The sequence below is a fragment of the Mya arenaria genome, chromosome 3 (assembly GCF_026914265.1).
Source record: "Mya arenaria isolate MELC-2E11 chromosome 3, ASM2691426v1".
Classification (NCBI taxonomy): domain Eukaryota; kingdom Metazoa; phylum Mollusca; class Bivalvia; order Myida; family Myidae; genus Mya; species Mya arenaria.
In genome coordinates, this window is record NC_069124.1 from 64,963,085 (window position 1) to 64,985,114 (window position 22,030).

The following is a 22,030-nucleotide window of genomic DNA, read 5'->3' on the forward strand; positions in this document are numbered from 1 at the left end:
CCACGGTCCCCCCCCCCCAGGTCCGGGGGTATACCGGGGGTAGCGCGGAAACGAGCCGTGTTGTTACCTTTCAGCTGGCCCCTCAGTGCCGCCTGAGTGCGGTGGGTTCTTTTGCGCCGAAAACAGCGGGGAATGAGCCTTACCTAGGATGTCCCGGAAGTGCGGGGCCATCTGGCGGGGATTTTAATAGCAGTGTGTCCCCGCAAGGCGGGAATTTTACCAGGAATTCGCTGGACCGAAAGAAAAAGTCCCCGCTATTCCCCGGACATGGGGACCCGTGCTTACAATTGACTAGTGCATAGGAGAATCTGTTTCATTGAAACGAAAACCCCTTCAACCAAATGTCGCATAGATTATAATACAATTTGAATGAAACAATACTAATAAAAGCACGGAGTTGGAGTAGGCTCAATCGTTTTAACTACGATACGGATACATTACAACGATATTCACGTATACTGCGCGCTGTTTATTGGCAGTTGCCATTAACAAGGTGGTACAAAATAGTTACGTGACCCGCAACCATCGTTGTCGATATATACACTCGAGCTGAAACGATCATGTAAACCTTAAAACAAACATGGGTTTGCGCGCTTTAACTTTTTTTAATAGCACGGTTTCGATGAAATATGAACAACCATTTAAACGTGTGACAACGTTTTGTTTTTGTCTGAATAAGTGGTTACAGTTCTAGTTATTTCAACATACCTCAACTTTTACGATTTAGTCAAATTGGCGTTACAAGAAGTCAAATAGTAAGTTTCCTTAAAAAGGAAAAGTATTTAATAATAATTGAAGATTATTAACCATAGTGGTCTAAATGTAAATTGTGGAACGTTAATATTAATTATCTTTTTTCATATAAATGGGAAGTTATTTAATTTCTAAATGAAATTTGAAGCCTTCTTATTCAGATAGAGATGCTTCTCTTGTATGTAAATGAACGAATATGTTTCACAATATAGCGGTGATATTTAAGGAAATGTAAACGTTACATCTGGTGTTATAACACGGCAGTTGTTATTAAGATCCCAATCTTGAGCCGTCTCGTTCTTACGTTCACGTTGATTTCCAATATTTGAAATTGAACAATTCGGAAAGTTGTTCAGAGCTTTTTTCATATGAACTTACTGTTTTGTATTTGCACTGAAACACATGTCATTACCAACGGGTTAACACCTAATGTTTTCCGATTTTATTGTCGTAAAAACTTTACTCACAGTTGTACTGTCATTGACAACACAAACAGCTTTAGAATATACTTTAGTGAGTGAGGATAAACACAAAGTCCATCAATAAGAATATATTGATGGAAAATCAGAAATGTTTATTCAATTCTTCATATGACGAATAGTGGTTCTGCTGGTAGAAGTTGACGGCGAATTTGTAATAATCTGCGTTCAGGTAGTAACAAAAATCCAGGGTCTCTAGCGTTGTTCTGAAGGTCAAACGATAATATTAACAAAACAAGTGTCCGTGCAGTAAAACATGTTGATAAATTATCAACCAAAGACGGGAAGTAAATTAGAAAGCGGACCTTATATCTCGTATCCTTGATAAACATATACCACAGCGAGTCGGTGCAGTGACACAATCAGATAAGCTCGTACGTGATTCATTATTGAACACATACATGTACTCCGTTTACCGTCATCCTAGTGCAATAATTCAATAACTGCTTAAAATAGAAATGTAAACGGCTATTGAACTTTTGCATTACTTAAGGTTGCGTTTATCTTAACTGATATGAATATATTTCTCTCATCAAAGTTTCTAAATTGAAACGAAATATCATAGTTACACTATTGTATGAACATTCATGAAAACTTACACAGAACCATTACAGAAGTTCAGAGAGTATGTGAAATCAGCAACCCTTTGCCCGGGCGTATCAAAGTACGTATCAGTTCGACTGCAGGGTCGCGAATTATTGTTGGTCATCGATGTTTCAAGCCTACTTCCCGGCCGGGAAGATGGAGCGGACAGTGGCGTTTCCGCTCTGCTGCTTGGTCGAGAAAGTGGATGTGGACCTGTTATCTGAGCGGGAAGATACAAGGTGCAGCTTCCGTCAACAGGACCCAATACGTAATTCCATGCCTGAAAATTAAAATCCACAACAACTTTAAAGATGCACTCTTACTCCCAATTAAGTTTTACCAAATTAATACTTTTGTTTTATTATTCCAAAAAAGGATGATTCAATGTCGAAACGAATTGTTCTTATGAAGGATACCATGTTTAAATTAAAAGAAATGTGCATAAAATACGGTATTTCTACCTTATGGGACTATAGTACATCACAGTAAGTCTTTTAGCATTCACCAATCATTTACTATTATGGGTTTTCTGTTAATAAAAACAGGGTTTCAAACTTGTTATCAGTAATTATTATTTTCCATAAATGAAATATTTAGTAAGTAGGATTAAATAAGTAGTTAAAGGTATATAAGGCAAAACAGATGTTTGTTATACAGGTATATGCATTGATTTTGAATAAGAGTAACTACGTAACCTAGAACTAATTCTGTCCGAAACTAAAAGTTTAATTTGAATTTGTACCGGCCGATATTTGTTAAATTAAAATGAAATTTTCTTAGTTGCGTGTATTCAGTTTATAAGATCTATATATAGCAACTTGACCAGAATGAAGAATTGAAACTGAAACATTTTTTAGTTTTCTGGTTAAGTTATAAGCTGAAATCCAGATAACATTAAGCTTCAGATTGCATTGTTATCTGATACTGTTTTCTTGGTTGTTGCGATATTAAAATCGCCCTTATACCAGATGAAGGTCATTGGCAATTGCAAACACTCCTCTGTCTTGCCGAAGATATTACAATGATAACGTAAGTTTTGGTGTAAATCCATCAGCACGTAAAATATACAAACGCTTATTACACACGGAACGCACGGCGCTCAGGAAAAAAAGAAATACACCGTTTTATACATAATTAATACAATACTGAACTAGGATATCGATGATTATTACAAATACAACATGCCAAAGTTGCCATGTGAATACCTGTCTGCCTCTTGTTATGGATCTAAGCTGTTCCACGGAGAAGATATGGACCGCACGCTGCTTTACGTAACTCCCGTTCTGTAGGGGAAGGAAGAACGCCTGGTGACCTGCAGGAGACTCCACGTCATCTGATAGAAACCGGCAACATGGTTGATAAGTGAAAACTTTCATCATAAACTAAACTGATTTGGACCTTTTCATATCAATTCTGAACATTTACTGAAGTATCTCTGATTAGTTTAAACACTTTATCGATTTAATCGTTTTGCGTTATTGTTTGTATCTTGGACTGAAAGACATACATTACAAAACAGCTTTTTCTCTATAGAGGCCTATTTATGTATCTGGTTCGAAATTGTGTCAGCATTAGGCTAACAATTGGACAAAACCAAACTTGAGCAAAGCTTACTTAATCTGAAATAGCCGGTGATCCTATCCCATACAACAGCTTTTGAGTTACACAAGCTATCCTCACATTCCCGTATATACTGGACACTCTGATCATATTTTTGCGCTGAGATCTTGTAAAGTTCTTGCCAAGGTAGATTTCGCGTTGCATCATCATAAAACACGACGTTTGCTCCGTAGCTGTACACGCTCTCGACTCGAGCTGGAGCGTAGCTGTAGACGTAGTCGGGATGAAGAGCTACGACATAGTCACCAGGCTAGCGAGAACAAATTCAATATGTGTAATGTTTACCAAATAAGGTATGCACACCGTTCATAATAGTTCTGTAATACAAATGGTCGTTGTTAGCAAACCATACTGTACATAAGGCGAACACATACATGATACACGGCGGATAGTAGTATATTTTTCGAAGCATGTTTGCTTAATTTACATAATTTCGATACGCGCATCCTCTTTAAGTGTTTCCTAATTTAGTTAAATACAACCAGGGTACAGAACGATACAGTAAAACACTTACTCAAACTTTTATGCAAGTTACCGCCAAAAGGATTGATATTAATCTACCAAATTCAATATCTTTACCTGAATTGCCTGGAATATTTTCTCCTCCTCCAATAATATGTCGTCTCTGCTGATGTTCTCAACGTGACCCGTCACGTCTCTGACCTCGTACCCGCCTTCGGCCGCCCGGCCATTAATACGTCCATAGTAGAACCATCCATCATCCCTCCACCTGGCAAGCACTTCGAGTCCAGACACTAACTCCTCCTTTCTGTTGTTTCTGTTCCTGTCTTCATATTACCACATAATGTTGTACATATACAGACCAAACCATCCTTTGATTGTTATCAAGACGGGTATCTAGTATGAGACATTTCATAATTTGCGAAAATCCAGCTTTATAGTGATACTCACCACTAAACCTGTTTTCGTTTTTTGCTCCTCGGCTTAATGCGGTAGATGGTCTCTGCAAGAACGCGAATGAATGATAAACATTTTCTTTTCTAAACAACTGTAACACAACCTTTTTGTGATATTTGGGCGAACTATTTAAATTTGATGTGCATACTAAACCATTAATAACTACAAAAGACAAGAAAATGCCAACATGTTTGTCGACACTCACCGATGACGAGGCAGACGACGAGGACGAAGTTATTGAGTCAAGCGATCCAGACGATTTTTTAGATTTTACAAAAGATTCGCTCGAGTATGACTTAGTTTTGGATAAATTGGATGAACTTTTCTGTGAAACATTCGTCGAAGATGCACTTGCTGAAGCGCCGGTTTGAAGGTTGGCTACTTCTTTTAGTATTCGTAGCGATCTGCGGCTGTGTCCCCTGTCTGTGTGCGCGCTACGAGTTACAAACGGTCGTTTGTTTTTCATGTCTCCTCTTGCAGACCAGAAGCGGGAAGAAAAACTGCCCCGTGATGATGTCAAACATGCTGATGACATTGCGGACCAAGAGTTTGGTACTTGAACTGACCAAACACAGAAGCGTTATTTATTAGAAAACCGTTTTGCGCTTATTTTTTTTAAACATATAGAAACATCTACATAATGATAATTGCAATCTTGTTTATGATTAAAGGAAATATATTTTAAAAGTATGGAGCACGAAAAAAATATATTCGGAAAACGTTTCGTACTGAATATATAATAAAACACATAGAAACACATGTATAATCATACTTGAAATCTGGTTTGTGATAAAAGGAAATACATCTTCATTTATTACCTTTTCTATTTTGAAAGCGTCTGTGTTCCGGTTCCACTTCCTGACTAAAAAAATAAAAGAGAGTTACGTATACAATTTTTGTTTAGAGGCTGTATTTGTTTGTCTTTCTTTAAACAAATTATGTTTATTTCAAATCTAAAACTGGGAATATAGATTATTTATTTACTTTCTTTACCTTACATTAGGAGCTGATACTGCCAATGACCGACCGCGGTGTATATCTATGATAGTCTTCACAATGTCAATATATTTTTCTCTCCCTATCTTGACTACTTGACGTCGTCTTTTTTGAACCTGTCAAGCAGCATAACAAATTACATAGCTTTGCTAATAAATACTGTGTGTTTGTTATGGATAGGATTTTAAATGTAAATGCTTATTTCACGATAGAACTTTATCAAAACAAAACATTTCATTAAGTATGTTAAATGTTATTTTCCCATGTGAAATGAAAATTATAATAGAATTCAAACACATCTGATTGTCCAAATTTGGGTGTCCGGTTAGCGCAGTGGTTAGAGCAATCGCGTCACGACAATGCGACCCGGGTTCGATTCCCGGCTTGGGCGCATTGTTCTCCGGTTTCCAACACAACGTAAAATCGTGCCAATGAGAGTGATTAATATAATGTTGTAATAACTTGTTTCAGAGCCTGACGATGAAGGAGACAGACGACCTTATATAAAGTTTTTTTAAAGGCAAAGATAACCAATGCATGTAATTAATACATCTCTCTCTCTCTATATATATATATGAACCTTTCTTCCGTTGAAGAGCCGGATGGTGAAGAATCTGTTGGCAAGAGTTGGGAGAATAGGAAGTTTCACCACCCTGCCGGGAATATACCGCTCTATGTTCTCTGTCCGCGAGCGCACTTCCGTCAGAACGTAGTCCCATAGCTGCGATTACAAAAATATAAAACATTGATATCTGAAGACAAAACGTGGTATTATGATGTCTTTTATACGTCATTACATTATAAGTTTTAAGAGAATATTATGACATTTTTAGCAAACGCAGACAATTTGGTTCAAATGAAATGCATATGTAGGAAAATAAGGTACTTAATAAGTCAATTCAACGTTAACAAACGCTTAATTTCAAATCAGCATGGCTATATTTCGGATAAAAAATACAGCAGTCAGTTAATCAACAATGAATGTTATGCTTTTACCCTCAGTTCCGGCCATGGCACGGCTCCTCCTAGAGTAATGACGTAAACTGCGGGCACTGTCTGCGGCCGTAGGTTGAGAAACCCCACGTCTCGGTCATCTTCAATATCACAATTGGTGGTCGGGGCTGATCCCGCTACATAGCCTTAAGCATAATTGTTGTAGTCATAGTACCATTATAAATTATTATTTGTGTGTCTCTTTAAAATATTAAGTCACTAAACCTGAGATATGGTCAGGCTGTGTATAAATGATAGCAATTATTTCTTATGATTTTAATTATATTTAAATACCACTATGACCGTATCCAAGAAAACAAACAATTTTATTAATTAAGGTACAAAACGAATTTGTTCAAATTCTGTTTGCACTTACCAGGGTAGAAATATCCATCTGTTTGGTTTCTGGCTATCACAGATAAGTTTCTAGTTGCCATAAGTTTTACTTCTACTTCTTAAGTATGCATTTAATCTCGCGTTTGCTCACTGAGCGTAACATACCAGTATAAGTACGTATTGGAAACGCTTGCCTAGCGAGTGTATTCGTATACCTAGGTCGCTTGAATTCAAATGCATTAAAGGACTTCAAAGCGGTATAAACAATAAAATTCGTTTAAAACAGTCTACAAAGACAATAGTCAATAAGTAATGTGATCTTTGGCACGTTTTAAAATTCGCTACTTCATGCATTCATTTATTTCAATATATCCTCCGCTAGAAAGATTTGAACACCATATAATATATATGAGCATTATTAAATAAATAAGAAGAAATAGTTGATTCATGCCTAAAGTTACATGAGAATAATACATACATGCACGTATGCAATTGATACGGTTGTATAAACATATGATATAAACATAATTAGCTATCGTGATGCATGCGAAATGTCAATGGTTCAGTATTATTTAACACAAGGGAAATAATTGAATATATTGATTGTATCTTGCCAATAACGTAAACTTAGCTTGCATAACAGCAACGGATAACATTCTTCATTTTTTATCTAATTGTTCCCTAAAACAAAACTCTTAAATTGGAAAAATCGTTTTTAGCTAAGTCGGATCCGACGTATTGACCAAATATCTTACTTATATCACTATTAATACTTGTACGTACTGCCGCTAGAATAATTGAAAATTAGTTTTAAAGCTTAAATCTTTGCTTATATCTAATAGTTGTCCCAATAACTACGGAATGCCATTAGGGACATCGCCTATGAATGTGTTGATCTGAAACGCGATACTCGATAGTACGATGATGAAAACGCGACAGTACGGTGATGATACCGCGACAGTACGAAAACGCCAAAATACGACAGTACAATGGTGATAATAGTAGTAGTAGTAGTAGTAGTAGTAGTAGTAGTAGTAGTAGTAGTAGTAGAAGTAGTAGTAGTAGTAGTAGTAGTAGTAGTAGTAGTAGTAGTAGTAGTAGTAGTAGTAGTAGTATTAGTTGTAGTGGTAGTTGTAGTTGTAGTGGTAGTGGTAGTAGTAGTAAGAGTAGTGGTAGTGGTAGTGGTAGTGGTAGTAGTAGTAGTAGTGGTAATAGTAGTAGTAGAAGTAGTAGTAGTCGTATAGTAATATAGAAGTAGTAGTGGTGATTAATGGTAGTGGTAGTCGTGGTAGTTGTGTTAGCGGTAGTGGTAGTGGCAGTGGTAGTGGCAGTAGTAAAAGCAATAGTAGTCGTAGTAGATTTATCATTCGTAAAAAAGACACTACTACTTCTACTACTACTACGACTTCTAGTGCTGCTGCTACTGCTGCTACTACTGCTATTACTATTACTACTACCACTCCTACCGCTACAACTACTAATAGTGTGTCAATTTATGTTTAAACTTTTCATGAACAGTATTTCAAATTAATTCAAAATGCGTAATTAAAGATTCAATTGAAAACATGATTCAATGACTTATTATAAGCACCCCTGAGACCGACATTTTTTTATGCACATGCCGGAAGGCGATAGAACGATGATGAAACACGACAGTATGATGGTGAAAACGCAAAAGTACGATGATGAAAACACGACAGTACGATGATGAAAACGCGATAGTACGATGGTGAAAACGCGATAGTAAGATGGTGAAAACACGACAGTTCGATGATGAAAACGCGATAGTACGATGGTGAAAACGCGATAGTACGATGGTGATAACGCGATGGTACAATGATAAAAAAGCGAAATCACGATATAACGATGGTGAAAACGCGATAGTACGATGGTGAAAACACGACAGTACGATGATGAAAACTCGATAGTACGATGGTGAAAACGCGATAGTACGATGGTGAAAACGCGACAGTACGATGGTGAAAACGCGATATTACGATGGTGAAAACACGACAGTACGATGATGAAAACGCGATAGTACGATGGTGAAAACGCGATATTACGATGGTGAAAACACGACAGTACGATGATGAAAACGCGACAGTACTATTATGAAAACGCGATAGTACGATGGTGAAAACGTGATAGTACGATGATGAAAACACGACAGTACGATGATGAAAACGCGATAGTACGATTGTGAAAACGCGATAGTACGATGATGAAAACACGACAGTACGATGATGACAACGCGATAGTACGATTGTGAAAACGCGATAGTACGATGATGAAAACACGACAGTACGATGATGAAAACGCGATAGTACGATAATGAAAACGCGAAATCACGATATTACGATGGTGAAAATGCGAAAGTACGATGGTGAAAACACAATATTTTATCGCATTAAAATCATCGTACTGTCGTATTTTTGGCGTTTTCATCATCGTACTGTCGCGTTTCCACCATCGTAGTGTCGTGATTTCGCGTTTTCATCATCGTACTATCGAGTATCGCGTATCAGATCAACACACTCATAGGCGATGGCCCTTACGACATTCCGTAAATAACAGGCGATAAAATACATATTACAAATAAAACCTTATGTTTTTTTAGTCCATTCAAAGAATATTCCAATTTTTATTGTGAATATTAGTTGCATGTAACATTCAGATGAATGGTGGTTTTGTTTTGCCGTTTGAGATATACGGGTCTAGCTTATCGCAAAAACATATCGCCACATATATTTTGGCGTATCGTTACACCCTTTAAGTTTATACATTGACTGGACGAGAGCATTCACGTGCTGTTTGATTAAACTGAAAAAGACGTATTTATATTTCGTCTTTCATTCAATTCCATACGAATCTGTAAACATTACAAACTAATTTGTTATTGATATCAATATAAAAGTAGACGATTATTTTACACAATTTTAATTCATGTAAATATCTGTTAATGTTCAATGTCACACTTGCACTAGTTTATCTACTTTCATATGTGCCCATTTGTTTCGAAAATAGTTGTATTATTGAAAAGAAGATATTTACAAAAAGTATGTCGAAAATATATCGATTTCATTTTCATGATCGAACTTTATTTTACCGAGTGATTACAGAAGTCGGTATATTCTAGAGTAAAGCAGTCTGGAGAGAAAATATTATTTTTGATCAAAGAATGAATTAAATTTTGATAACTTGAAAAAACTTGATGAATTTATTCGTCCTAGAACATCTGATTACATTTTGGGGAGTTCCTATTGTGATTTCCCCCCAAAATATACTTAATGAATCGGTATATATCTACACTTTGTTTATCTTTATTCTTCTTCTAAAACCTATGCATGAGCTCATATAAACGTTTCATAAACATCTCACCAGAGCGTTTATCTATAAATCCAGGAAAATTCTTCTGGAAATCAGCCAGGTAGCATATTGGACCTGAAAATTGATTACTAGTGTTAAGAGTGAAAACTGTGCATATCAACGAAGTTAGGATAGTTGTGTGTTTTTCTGCGTATTTATGTTTTGTTATTTATAAACGGACATGGCTGATAACTATAAAGACACTACGGATAGTTTGCCATTTGTGATAAAGCTTATCGAGGATGCCTTTCCGGAGAAAAATTGTGGTGATGAGGGATACCTACAGGGACTCCGCCATTATAAAGACAAGATACTCAGCGTTTTAGACAACCGTGAACAGTTAGTTAAAGACAACGTCCTAGTTCAGAGGCAACCTGATCTGTCTTCAGATGATGACTTGTCACGAGGAAATTATCAAATCACAGCGAACATCAGTGATACAGATCAGCAGCGTCTTCCAAACAGTGAACCTCGAAAACTTACTGTACATTCCCAGCACAGCGGTCATTGCTATGTGGCCGGAATGACACTACTTAATGAAAACTATATAGTGTTATGTGATACAGAGAATAACGTTGTCAAGGTGGTGGACATAACGATTACGCAAGGAGATTCTGGCTTTTCGATAACACGACTTACGAGTTCTCCGAGAGGCGTTGCTTGTCTTTTTGGTGGTTATATAGCTGTGACGCTGCCTAAAGATAAACAAATGAACATTTTCAAGTACCAAAATAATAATCTTCAAAACGAAAAAAAAATCCCTATTGAACACGATTGTCACGGCATAGACTACATGGACGATAGGATTTTGGTCACATATGTTACACCTCCTGGTTTCGGTGTATTTGACATAGTTGACACTACCCTGACATGTACGAACCATTTTGAAAGATATTCAACTGATTATTTGGACACGACAGATATTCCTTCAAGACCACTTTATATTAAAGGTTTAAAATTACAAAGCGATGCTAAGTTCATTGTTGTCTCAGACGAGATGTCTGGTTACGTAACAGTCCATTCTTGGGACGATGGAAGCCTCATTCAGAACCTAAAGGATCCTCGATTCCAAGAGCCACGTGGATTAGCATTATACAATGCCGATCATTTGTTAGTAACTTTCCGGGAAAGCAGTTCTATTGTTATGTTCAAAGTAAAAAACGACGGTCAATTATGTTTTGTTTGTATTGTAGTGAACAGAACATTGATCAATAACTGTGATTTACATAAACCATGCGCGTTAATGTTCTCTGCAGAAAAAAGAGTGTTGTATTTGTCATGTCAAAATATAGAAGCACCGTATGAAGTGAAAAATAATATACAAGTCTATGACAATATTCCTGACTTTGCTTAAATATTTCGTAAATTTTACACAGCCGACTTAAAAAAAATATAGAATGATAAAATTTGTTTAAATTATAATTTTGATAGATAACACACGTTAAAACATAATGGATGATATCAGATATTTGTTCTAGTTCTGAATTGCTAAGACGCAATAAATCAATTTGCAGTTTTTAGCTGTACTACCCTCGTTAGATCATAACTATATCGTCTTACCTATATGGCAAAGCTGTTTTAGAACAATGATACACTGCTGCGCATATCCGTTTAGTTATTTTGATTACCACTAGAAACTGATATTGTTGACATAATTGATCGTTAGCATAAAAGCTTTTCATATAAATGAGGTATCGTTGGATACCCAAGATACGCTTCAAATTAAGTGCTTACCCCGTCAACAGTGGTGTCTTGTAAATATATGAAAACGTCTTGATTTTACCAACAATTAAAGTTATATAATTTCCCGAGTATCTTATTGCAAATGTATAATATCAGGAAAACTTCTCCGAAAAGTAATCTGATGTTTGATTTTGTTTAATAAGTTAATTGTATATGCTACTTTTTAATAAACTTTACACACATAATAAGATATGTGTTTAAATTGTGGTTCGAAACGGTCACACGTCAGACTTTCTTTTACTCTGCTGCTCCCGATAGAGCCTGAAATTGACGTTTATTGCTTGTGGATCTTAGTTTTATTTGAGAAGATATGTTAGGATCAACATATGCGTATAGGTATTTGGATTAACGATGTAACTGAAACGGGTTGTAATTTGATGCATATTGTTTACGTTGAAATATATATAGTGACGTTGGAAACTCAAGGTCCGTGTGTAACTACACGCTTCTTCCGTCATCAGTGTAGGGTATTTAAATCGGAGTTTAGTAGATAATTCTGACTTTGATCGTTAACAACAATTGTAAATATATGCCACAACGGTATTTGAAAACACACATTGCATTAAGACAAACTGACCATTGTATTGAACGGAAATTATTTATTTTTTTTACATTTGCAAACCATACTAAAACTTAGAAACGGGTTTGGTTCATTTACAACTTGTAAAGCTTTTCTGTATCGAACAAAATAAACCTGAAACTACTGATCTGTACATGAATCTATGAAACCGCACTGTTTGATGCACTAATTTTATGCACGATGAAATCACGCATTCTCTGATAACAAAACTTCATCAACACATTCATGTTTACCTGTTCCGTTGCACTAATGCTTCATTATCTTGATATAGAGAGTTGGGCCAGTTTATTTTAAACTATTTGTCGTAAATAACGTTTATTAACGGCTTCTCTAAAGATTATTAATGCACGTATGTTGTACATGCACATTTATATTAGAGAGAATATAACTGACATCACATTTATATACACATGATAAAACACAACCATGCGAAGATATAAGGAAGTCAGAAATAGTAAAACAATACGAACATACAACGCCAACGTCTTCAAGAACAGCATTTACGTGACAGTTGCTGTAACGTTATGATAATATAGATTAGATATCAGTCTTGGCTTTGTCAGTTAGACTGCCACATTTTGTTCTGCGTTCACTAGTAATAACAAAACCAGTTAAATTATTTAACGAAGATGAAGAATTAAATTATATCATCGAATGAAAAAAGGGATAATATGGGTTTATATCGTTCCAAACAAGTTCCACATTCATTTTATGAAACGCTTTCACGTGCATCAAGTGATTGGCGGGCTTTTCCAAATATCTACAATGGTTTTGATAGTAAAACCTTTTACTTGGTAGACCTTTTTATCATTTTATCAACATATGTACTTTGCAACTGAAACGGAAAATAAAAAAGGTAAACTGAACTCAAATGACTTCGACATACTGACTTGTTTGGGTCGTTTCTATCAGTATGTCGGTTTTGAAATTTTATTCCTTGCTTCCTTAACAATCTATAATTAAACGGAACCTTGAAAATGTAAAATACTTATCCTCTCGCCAGCGGGCAAAAACAACTCCAGGCGCGAGCTCAGCAGAATATTCGGTAACCTAGACTCGCTCGTGTTTCTGCCAGTGTGTTCAATATGAAGAAATACAGTTTGATATTAAGTTCGTTGTTTGATGTACAAACGAAACAAGCCTTACGTAAAACGGATGGAAATCATGACTTTAGTATGTTTCGGTTTTATTTTGTTACGGCTTTAGATTCCTAGAACAATATAGTTAATGATTATCATCCGCTTTAATGCTGGGTCATTTTGCGTATCAACTTGAAGTTATAACATGACACATGAATCATAAACAATAAAATAGAAGAAAAAAAATATGCCCATGTTGTTTAGCGTGGCTCATCTGGCATTTTTTTACCACGGCCAAATTTATTGGCAATGCGCGTTCGGTGTACACAAAGAAATCATATTAAAAAGAGAAAATACATGACGTCAGCATTAGATTAAAATTATTATTCGTTATGACGTAAGGAAACAACGTCACACGTCCGACAACGAAAAAGACTTGGTCCAACATTTACCATTATGAAGCCGGAACCAGTTTTGATAATGTTTTCTATCGTGATAAATCGGGTGTCCAATTGGAACTGTATTATCCATCATGATAATAGGGGGTGGGGCATTTTTAACATTAGCCAGGTCATCTGGAACATTGCCAAGATATTTTCCTCTTTATAACTTTAATCCAATACATGCATGAACTAACCTACCGCTTAATAAGCACTATTATTGATTTGATCGATACATTATATAAATGACAGTATGGTGAATCGGGCGTGAAAAGATAGGAATGCGACCGAAAGTTTGCGCATATAACACCCTAAAATATACATAGGGCTTTGTATATAAACAGGTTTTCTGCACTTCAAGATCGGCCTTGCCGTTTTTAGACTATCTGCGCATGCGCGCAGGTAGTCTTAAGACCACGCACTCCAAAGAACTACTTCTATTCATGTCGTTTTAACCCATTGTTTTGTCTCAATGCGCTCTATGTTTAGCAGAATGACGTCGAAACCATATAAATGGATTGGTCGTGTTGCAGTCCGAGTACTTTGCTTGTTCGGCTATTTCCGCGCTGTGATTATATATCCCGGTGTTTTATTTTTAGCAGAATATAACTATTTTTAGATCGTTATATTTATCAGATTAATGAGGGTCAAGATAATGGAGGCTCTGGTAGGAAGATAACATACAGTATTGATATTCACTCTAGTTTAGCCCATGATGTTTCAGAAATTATTACCGACCGAAAGTTTCATCGCCTGCAGGATTTGTTATTTAAACCTGACGTGACCCTGAAGCATGCTTTTATGTAATGGTGATTTTTTATTAGACTTTTATGAGATCAGAAACAAATATAATTATTGTCTTAGTGTTAAAATAGTTGTATATAGTGTTAAAATAGTTGTATATCAGGTTTCGCATTGCTTATGCTTCAAATACTATACATTGTTTTTTACCTGCTACACAATAACAAGATACTATTCATTCTATGATTTTAGGCGTTTATATTTCTAATGAGAAGTTTTCATTTTGCATAAAAGCTTCGTTCCGGTGTATTCTTGGCATAGTTATAGACATTAGGCTTTCAATTTATATAAGCACACATGCCCTGATACGATAGTGAGTCATGCATACGTTTGGTGAAGCAAAGTGGTTCGGATTAAACCTGTTTAACATCCAAAGAGTACGAAGCATTCATAACAGCACTAGTACTGTTTCTACAAAGGTACTTACATTAAACATAAATAACATTAATTTTATCAATAAACTTTAAAAAGCACAATCCTATTCTCATTCATAAAAACAGACTAGTTCCGATAATCTAAACATAGTTTCTACATACATTAACTGACCACATGTTTGTCCTCACCGCGGGAAAACGACCATCTGATAAGTTCTGCATTTTAAAAGGTAAAGTTGCTCGTAAAAATAAAATCATTTTCCTGAAAGAATTAAAACGTGTAAGTCCATAAAATTTGTCTACTGTATGCTATCTAATCAAAGCACCGAAAAACCTTTAGACGCGATTGAAAAGAGCATTTACTGTAACTTCAAATACATGGAGATATGTCGACTGAACTGATATAAAGCTGTGCATTTTGAATGGAATTATGGCTGAAGTTGTTGGTAAAAAAATGATTTTCCCTTAACAAAACATGTATGTTAATAAAAGGATATTTTCCTATCGTATGATATCTAATCAGAGCAACGAAAACCTTTAGAAACGATTAAAATGCGGCATGCATTGTTACACTAAATACTTGGGGCTGGGTGATTACGACGATTGAAGTGACATTTACAAAACAAAATGACACAAGACGCCATAAAGATATAGATATGTTTGTTTCATCGCCCTGGTGGGCACAAGCGCTGTCGGCACATTTTTCACTTCTATTTATGTGCTCTTCACCCATTCCCATAGTTCAAATAAATTTTGCAACTCTCACATATTTGCCCGCAGATAGTCTTTCAGCGCCTAGCGCTTTGATTGAGAACTGCGCAGGCGTACACCAAACAAAATTGTAACTCTGAATGGGCCAGGAAATGGAAGCAATATCAGTAACAGGCCGCGTTGAATTCCTGCGTATTTTTAGTGATGTATTCAATCTGGTCAAGCATACGTTGTTCATAATAAAGTATTATTTTTTTGTATAATTCGCTATTCAAATATCCAATTTCATTTCAGTATTAAATACACGAGACTTACAGTTTTTGACATTGGATATCGAAATGTCAGGGAACATGTAACATGACCCTTATCAGGCAAACCATTTATGATTAAAAAATCAAAATTATTACGATTTATGTTGAATTGGATGTTTATGAATACATTATGTAATATTGTTTTTAATATGATTAGATAGTGTTTCTTTATTTGGCCTCATAACTCATTGTTTTAATACTGCTTTTTGTCTTTAATTTTAAAGATTGATTACAATCAAATACAAACTATCTTGTAGTGTGTGATACAGAGAATAAAATGGTCAAGGTGGTAGACCTACATGAGCATGTAGAATCTATCGTTGCGGTAACAGTTCTTCAGAGCTCTCCGAGAGGCGTTGCTTGTCTTTGTGGTGGTTATATAGCTATAACGTTGCCTGAAGATAAACAAATCAAAATTTTCAAATACCAAGACAATTCTCTCCAAAACGAAGACAAGTTAAAAGTTCCATACGATTGTTACGGTATAGACTACATGGATGATAGGCTTTTGGTCACATATGTAACACCTCCTGGTTTTGGTGTATTTGATGTAGCTCATGCATCTACCCTGACATGTACAAATCGTTTTGAAAGATGTATTGAAAACGATTATTCAGACAAGACCGAGATGAAAAGAAAAACGTTTTATATTAAGGGTATTGAATTACAAAACACCGCCAGGTTTATAGTAGTCTCAGACGAGAGGTCTGGTTACGTAACGGTCCATTCTTGGGACGACGGAAGCCTCATTCAGAGACTGGATAAGGATCCGCGATTCGAACAGCCACGTGGATTAACAGTATATAATGGCGATCATTTGTTAGTGGCTTTTCGGGACACAAGCAAAGTTGTTATGTACAAAATAAATGAACACGGTCATCTATGTTTTGATTGTATTGTACTGGACAAAAACAGTTACCGTGACTTCTGTCAACCATGCGCGTTGTTGTTCTCTACCGAAAAACAAGTTCTGTATTTGTCCTGTCAACATATAGAAGGATCGTATGAACTGAAAAATAATATACAAGTCTATGAAATTTCCTGATTGTATTAAACATATTGTGTTAAATAACAAAATCTACTTCAATATGCTTTTTTATGTTGGTTTTGTTGTGTATGCTACGAAGCAAGCAACAAATATGCAGATTTTAAATTTAGAACCCATATTGAGGTCTGATTTTATCATCTTTTACTTGACGTCGTAGTTCAAGTTGAAACAGAACTTCATTGCTCTTTGACACAAAACTTTTTTACATAAGTGATCTTAGGTGGCAAATAGTTACAAAAGTGTTGCGTTGTTTATGAATAAGGTATATGTTAATACACAACGTCCGCTTAAAACTACGCTCTGCATTCGCCATCAGTTGAATATTTAACGCAACTAATATTAAGGGTCTTTTTAAAGAAGTTATATTATGACTTAATAAACATTGTTAATATATGCTACAACGGTATAGAATCAAAGTGCTGAAAGCACTGATGGACTAGGGCTTCATTCAGGGGAATGTTGACAACCATGTTTTAAGCATTAAAAAAATCGGCTTACATCACAAGGGGTCACTGTTTAATGGGCTAGCTTCAACTTTAGACTAAAACTGCTTGCAAGCTGCAAAAGAAATTTGAAACATCTAGTTAAGTGTGTTAAAGATGCTCTGTCCACGGGGTAACAGGTTTTGTACATAATAGGGTTATAAGTACTGCGTTTTGATCCAGGAGGTTGTATTCAACTCAAGTAGATTTTTTTAGATTCGGACACCACAAGGCACAAGCCGAGTAAAATCAAAATCTACAAAAAAACTACCAGAATCAAATATGACATTCCGCCATATCCTGATCAAAACGCAGTACTAATAACCCTTTTATTATATACATTACTGATAAGATCACTTAGAAGCCACATCTTTGCATAATAAATTTCATTTTAAGGATGCACTTATTGATTTAATGACGTCAATTTAATATTGCGCAACATACTTGTTATGACGTGACGTCACAAGAGTGGTATATGGCCGTATTGCACTGGAGCGGAATATGGGTTAAAGTATTTTGTGATATGTATTGCATGTGGATTGATGATGGGTATAAAATAAAGAATGAAATTATGTTTGGTATTCCATTCTCACTAGCAGTGTGATGAACTGCTGACACCATGTTATGAAATTTGATTGTCAAAGTATAAAAAAGACATTTCAATAATTCATACTTTAAAAACGATATTCATCTCATCTTAGTCTACTCAACTTGCTTTGCTTTGTACAAAAGTCTGCAGCAGTTATATGAATAGCATTAGACAGAAGGCAGTGCCTAATATTTATCAACAGCACTAAGTTATCATGGTAACATGTTAATATATGAATTGAATACCAAGCACAAATTAAGAGGGAGAAAATAATTCTTCACTTTTTAAATAAAAACTACTTCCTAATAGCATTGTGTATGCAGTCTGACGTAGGTTTACAATGTAGATGTATTTTACAAAGATTGTTCAAAGGATGGCCCTGTGGTTTAACGCTCCCCTGAAAAAGAGGTGACAGGTTTTCTATATAGTATATAATTACATCATTGAAAATCTTCTCTGAAACTGCAAATAACAGTCCTTTGATATAAAAGGAATTGATCAAATTAAAAAAGTATGTATGCCAACCACGTAAACTAATTTGTACAAGTCTGATTTAACGACTTTGAGAAATTCAAATGAACTATGACTTTATCTGATTTAACGCTTTACCCCCCCCCCCCCCCCCTCACTCTACACATTGTAACTTTGAACAATCATTGTAAAAGACAACTACATACATGTACAAGATGCTTAAGGAAGTAGTTTGGAAAAATTTAGAATTATTTACTCTGACCTTTTTTGTTTGCATTAGATAACTCAATAAATGCAGCAGTTGGCCATTCTTATATTGTCATCTGTCACTGTCCTGATAGCTCCCTATCTCAATAGATGCAAAAGGTTGTAGGTTCATGATTCTTATGGTCCAATATGTCATACAGAAAGAATATGTTGAATGTAAAATCAAGAAGCTTTCTTTTCAGGCACTCCAAATTGAATAGTACTGTAACATTTGGAGTGCCAATAATTTGTTGGATTCCTAGGCAACAGGTATCAGGTGTTGCAGTACATTTGGCAAATATTTTTCACCCATCCTTGTAAATCTAAAAAAGCTTTCATTTCGCAAAAGTAGTTCATATAACTAAATTAAGGTTGCTAAATCAGAGTTTGAATAATTCGGAAAACTAGATGTGCCTTTAATTGCAGCAATTTGAACTCCATCTCATAATGTCAATTAAGCTGGTTATGCAATACTGCAGTTCCTTGTTGTTGGGATTGCTTTATTTACTTGAATAAACAAACAGTTCTTGTGTTGGAAAGTACAATGTATTAACATGCTGTTTTCTTGCCCTGACTCCATCCAAGCCTTAAATCTTAGATCAACATGTACTTGGGGCTTGTAATATCAATGAGAATTATAAATTATGTTTTATTCGCTTTTAATACGTATGAATTCAAAAGACATTTCGAATGCGCGACGGCTCCGCGGTTAGCTGATACTGGTTTCTTTTCGGATAAAAGTGAAAGAGGGTACTAGTCTATCAATGCAGAGCATGAAACGGAAAAATTTCGATGCATACTTTTCCAATATGCTCATATTCTTATTGCATATAATCTGACCGTATGCAAGAACATTCATGTAGTTTACCCGGTTAACTCACTCGCTACGTATGAATTTCTTGTGCTTGTTTAAAAGAACATACAGTTAGCTTGAATTGTTAGGAGAACTATTTTTATTTGATGTTTTCATTGTAATCAGTTCTGGTACTAAATTTAATTATTCAAATTCGATAACGGCAATCCCATCAAAATACAGCGTATGCATACATTACGCCAGTGAACCCTCAGATGCGGCTTGAGAATGCAGATAGCGCGTTTACGGCTATGAACTAGGCCACAGGTGCCCTAGTCCAAAAACGATACATTGTATCAATATTGTCTTACCATTGCACTGTTCGGAACTTTTGTTTTTTATGTTTGATGTTGATAAAAACGAGCTATTATTAAACTTAGAAGAAAGTTTATGTTTTTCTTTCAACTAGAAGGCCATCCTAAATCTTAGAAACACTTCTTGATTAATGAACACCTTGTGAAGCGCATCTGTGAGGAAAGAATATACACTTAAGGCTGCTCATATGCTGACTTATCTGAGAAATCGTCCTTCAATAAAAAATTGCTTGGTGCTCTATTTTTCACCTGTTTGTGACGAGTAATGGTGAAATCACGCATAATCTAAACCAAATCTGTATAAAAAAATAAACGTTCTAGATGTATGTCGTGCACGTTTTTGAGATACTGATATGAATCAACAAAAAATTGGAAACACTAACATACGACAATATAAGTAGGTTACACTTGGGAAACAGTAAGTACATATGACAAGAGTCAATTTCAAATTGGTTTAACGTTCTAATTGTTTCATAAATAATTGAGTATATTGATTAACCATCATTTTTTTGGCATCATAATTTTGTATGAGTAACACTGTTATGACGCAAATAACTATCATGATATGATATATGACAGGAAGGTTATACGATGTTTGTACATGCTTATATATAGAGCAATTATTTGAATTTGTTTCTTACATTACATAATGCCTATAAAAAGCTCTTGTTAAATCTTAAAAAAAATATTCAAACTTATCATTTTGTGACTTTGAATGAAACTTTACAAGTAAGAATTGTTTGTATTAGTGATGGATGTCCTTCCTCAATTGAAAAAAAAGATTGGGTAAATTTCATGGTTGAAAAATTAAGCTTTGCTAAAGGAAGGAAATCAAGTACCGTCTCACATCGTGTTTAATATTTTTCATCCAACCAAACGATTTTCGAGTAAATCCAAGGACATATCAGGCTTCAATATCAATAACTGCCACGAGTAAGTTTCCCTGTAAATACATATCAGGCTACAATATCAATAACTGCCACGAGTTTGTTTCCCTGTGAATACATATCAGGCTACAATATCAATAACTGCCACGAGTTAGTTTCCCTGTGAATACATATCAGGCTACAATATCAATAACTGCCACGAGTTTGTTTCCCTGTGAATACAGATTGGGCTACAATATCAATAACTGCCACGAGTTAGTTTCTCTGTGAATACATATCAGGCTACAATTTCAATAACTGCCACGAGTTAGTTTGCCTGTAAATACATATCAGGCTACAATATCAATAACTGCCACGAGTTAGTTTCCCTGTGAATACATATCAGGCTACAATATCAATAACTGCCACGAGTTAGTTTCCCTGTGAATACATATCAGGCTACAATATCAATAACTGCCACGAGTTAGTTTCCCTGTAAATACATATCAGGCTACAATTTCAATAACTGCCACGAGTTAGTTTGGCTGTAAATACATATCAGGCTACAATATCAATAACTGCCACGAGTTAGTTTCCCTGTGAATACATATCAGGCTACAATATCAATAACTGCCACGAGTTAGTTTCCCTGTAAATACATATCAGGCTACAATATCAATAACTGCCACGTGTTAGTTTGCCTGTAAATATATATTAGGGTACAAACAATAAATGCCACGAGTTAGTTTCCCTGTGAATACATATCAGGCTACAATTTCAATAACTGCCACGAGTTAGTTTGCCTGCAAAATACATATCAGGCTACAAAATCAATAACTGCCACGAGTTAGTTTCCCTGTAAATACATATTAGGCTACAATATCAATAACTGCCACGAGTTAGTTTGCCTGTAAATATATATTAGGGTACAAACAATAACTGCCACGAGTTAGTTTGCCTGTAAATACATATCAGGCTACAATATCAATAACTGCCACGAGTTAGTTTCCCTGTGAATACATATCAGGCTACAATATCAATAACTGCCACGAGTAAGTTTCCCTGTGAATACATAT

The 22,030-nt window shown here is 35.5% G+C and overlaps 1 protein-coding gene across 1 annotated transcript; it reads right to left on the minus strand.

Moving 5' to 3' along the window:
- Positions 1–1,180: 1,180 nt before the first annotated feature.
- LOC128228488 (uncharacterized) lies at positions 1,181–7,070 on the minus strand. The gene is made up of 12 exons (XM_052939826.1): positions 6,721–7,070; positions 6,348–6,490; positions 5,932–6,072; positions 5,349–5,467; positions 5,174–5,217; positions 4,561–4,916; positions 4,350–4,401; positions 4,017–4,225; positions 3,432–3,687; positions 3,023–3,150; positions 1,832–2,097; positions 1,181–1,438 (listed from the first exon to the last, which is right to left on the minus strand). Exons 1-12 carry the CDS (start codon positions 6,779–6,781, stop codon positions 1,318–1,320), a joined length of 1,896 nt encoding a protein of 631 aa, XP_052795786.1. The 5' UTR covers positions 6,782–7,070; the 3' UTR covers positions 1,181–1,317.
- Between the last annotated feature and the right edge of the window lie 14,960 nt (positions 7,071–22,030).

Coding starts and splice junctions, on each gene's coding strand:
- LOC128228488 (XM_052939826.1), bottom strand. CDS start 6,781: ATGGCAACTAGAAACTTATCTGTGATAGCCAGAAACCAAACAGATGGA. Junction 6,491..6,720: donor AGATGGATATTTCTACCCTG/GTAAGTGCAAAC, acceptor ATTATGCTTAAG/GCTATGTAGCGGGATCAGCC. Junction 4,226..4,349: donor AAACGAAAACAGGTTTAGTG/GTGAGTATCACT, acceptor GGTAATATGAAG/ACAGGAACAGAAACAACAGA.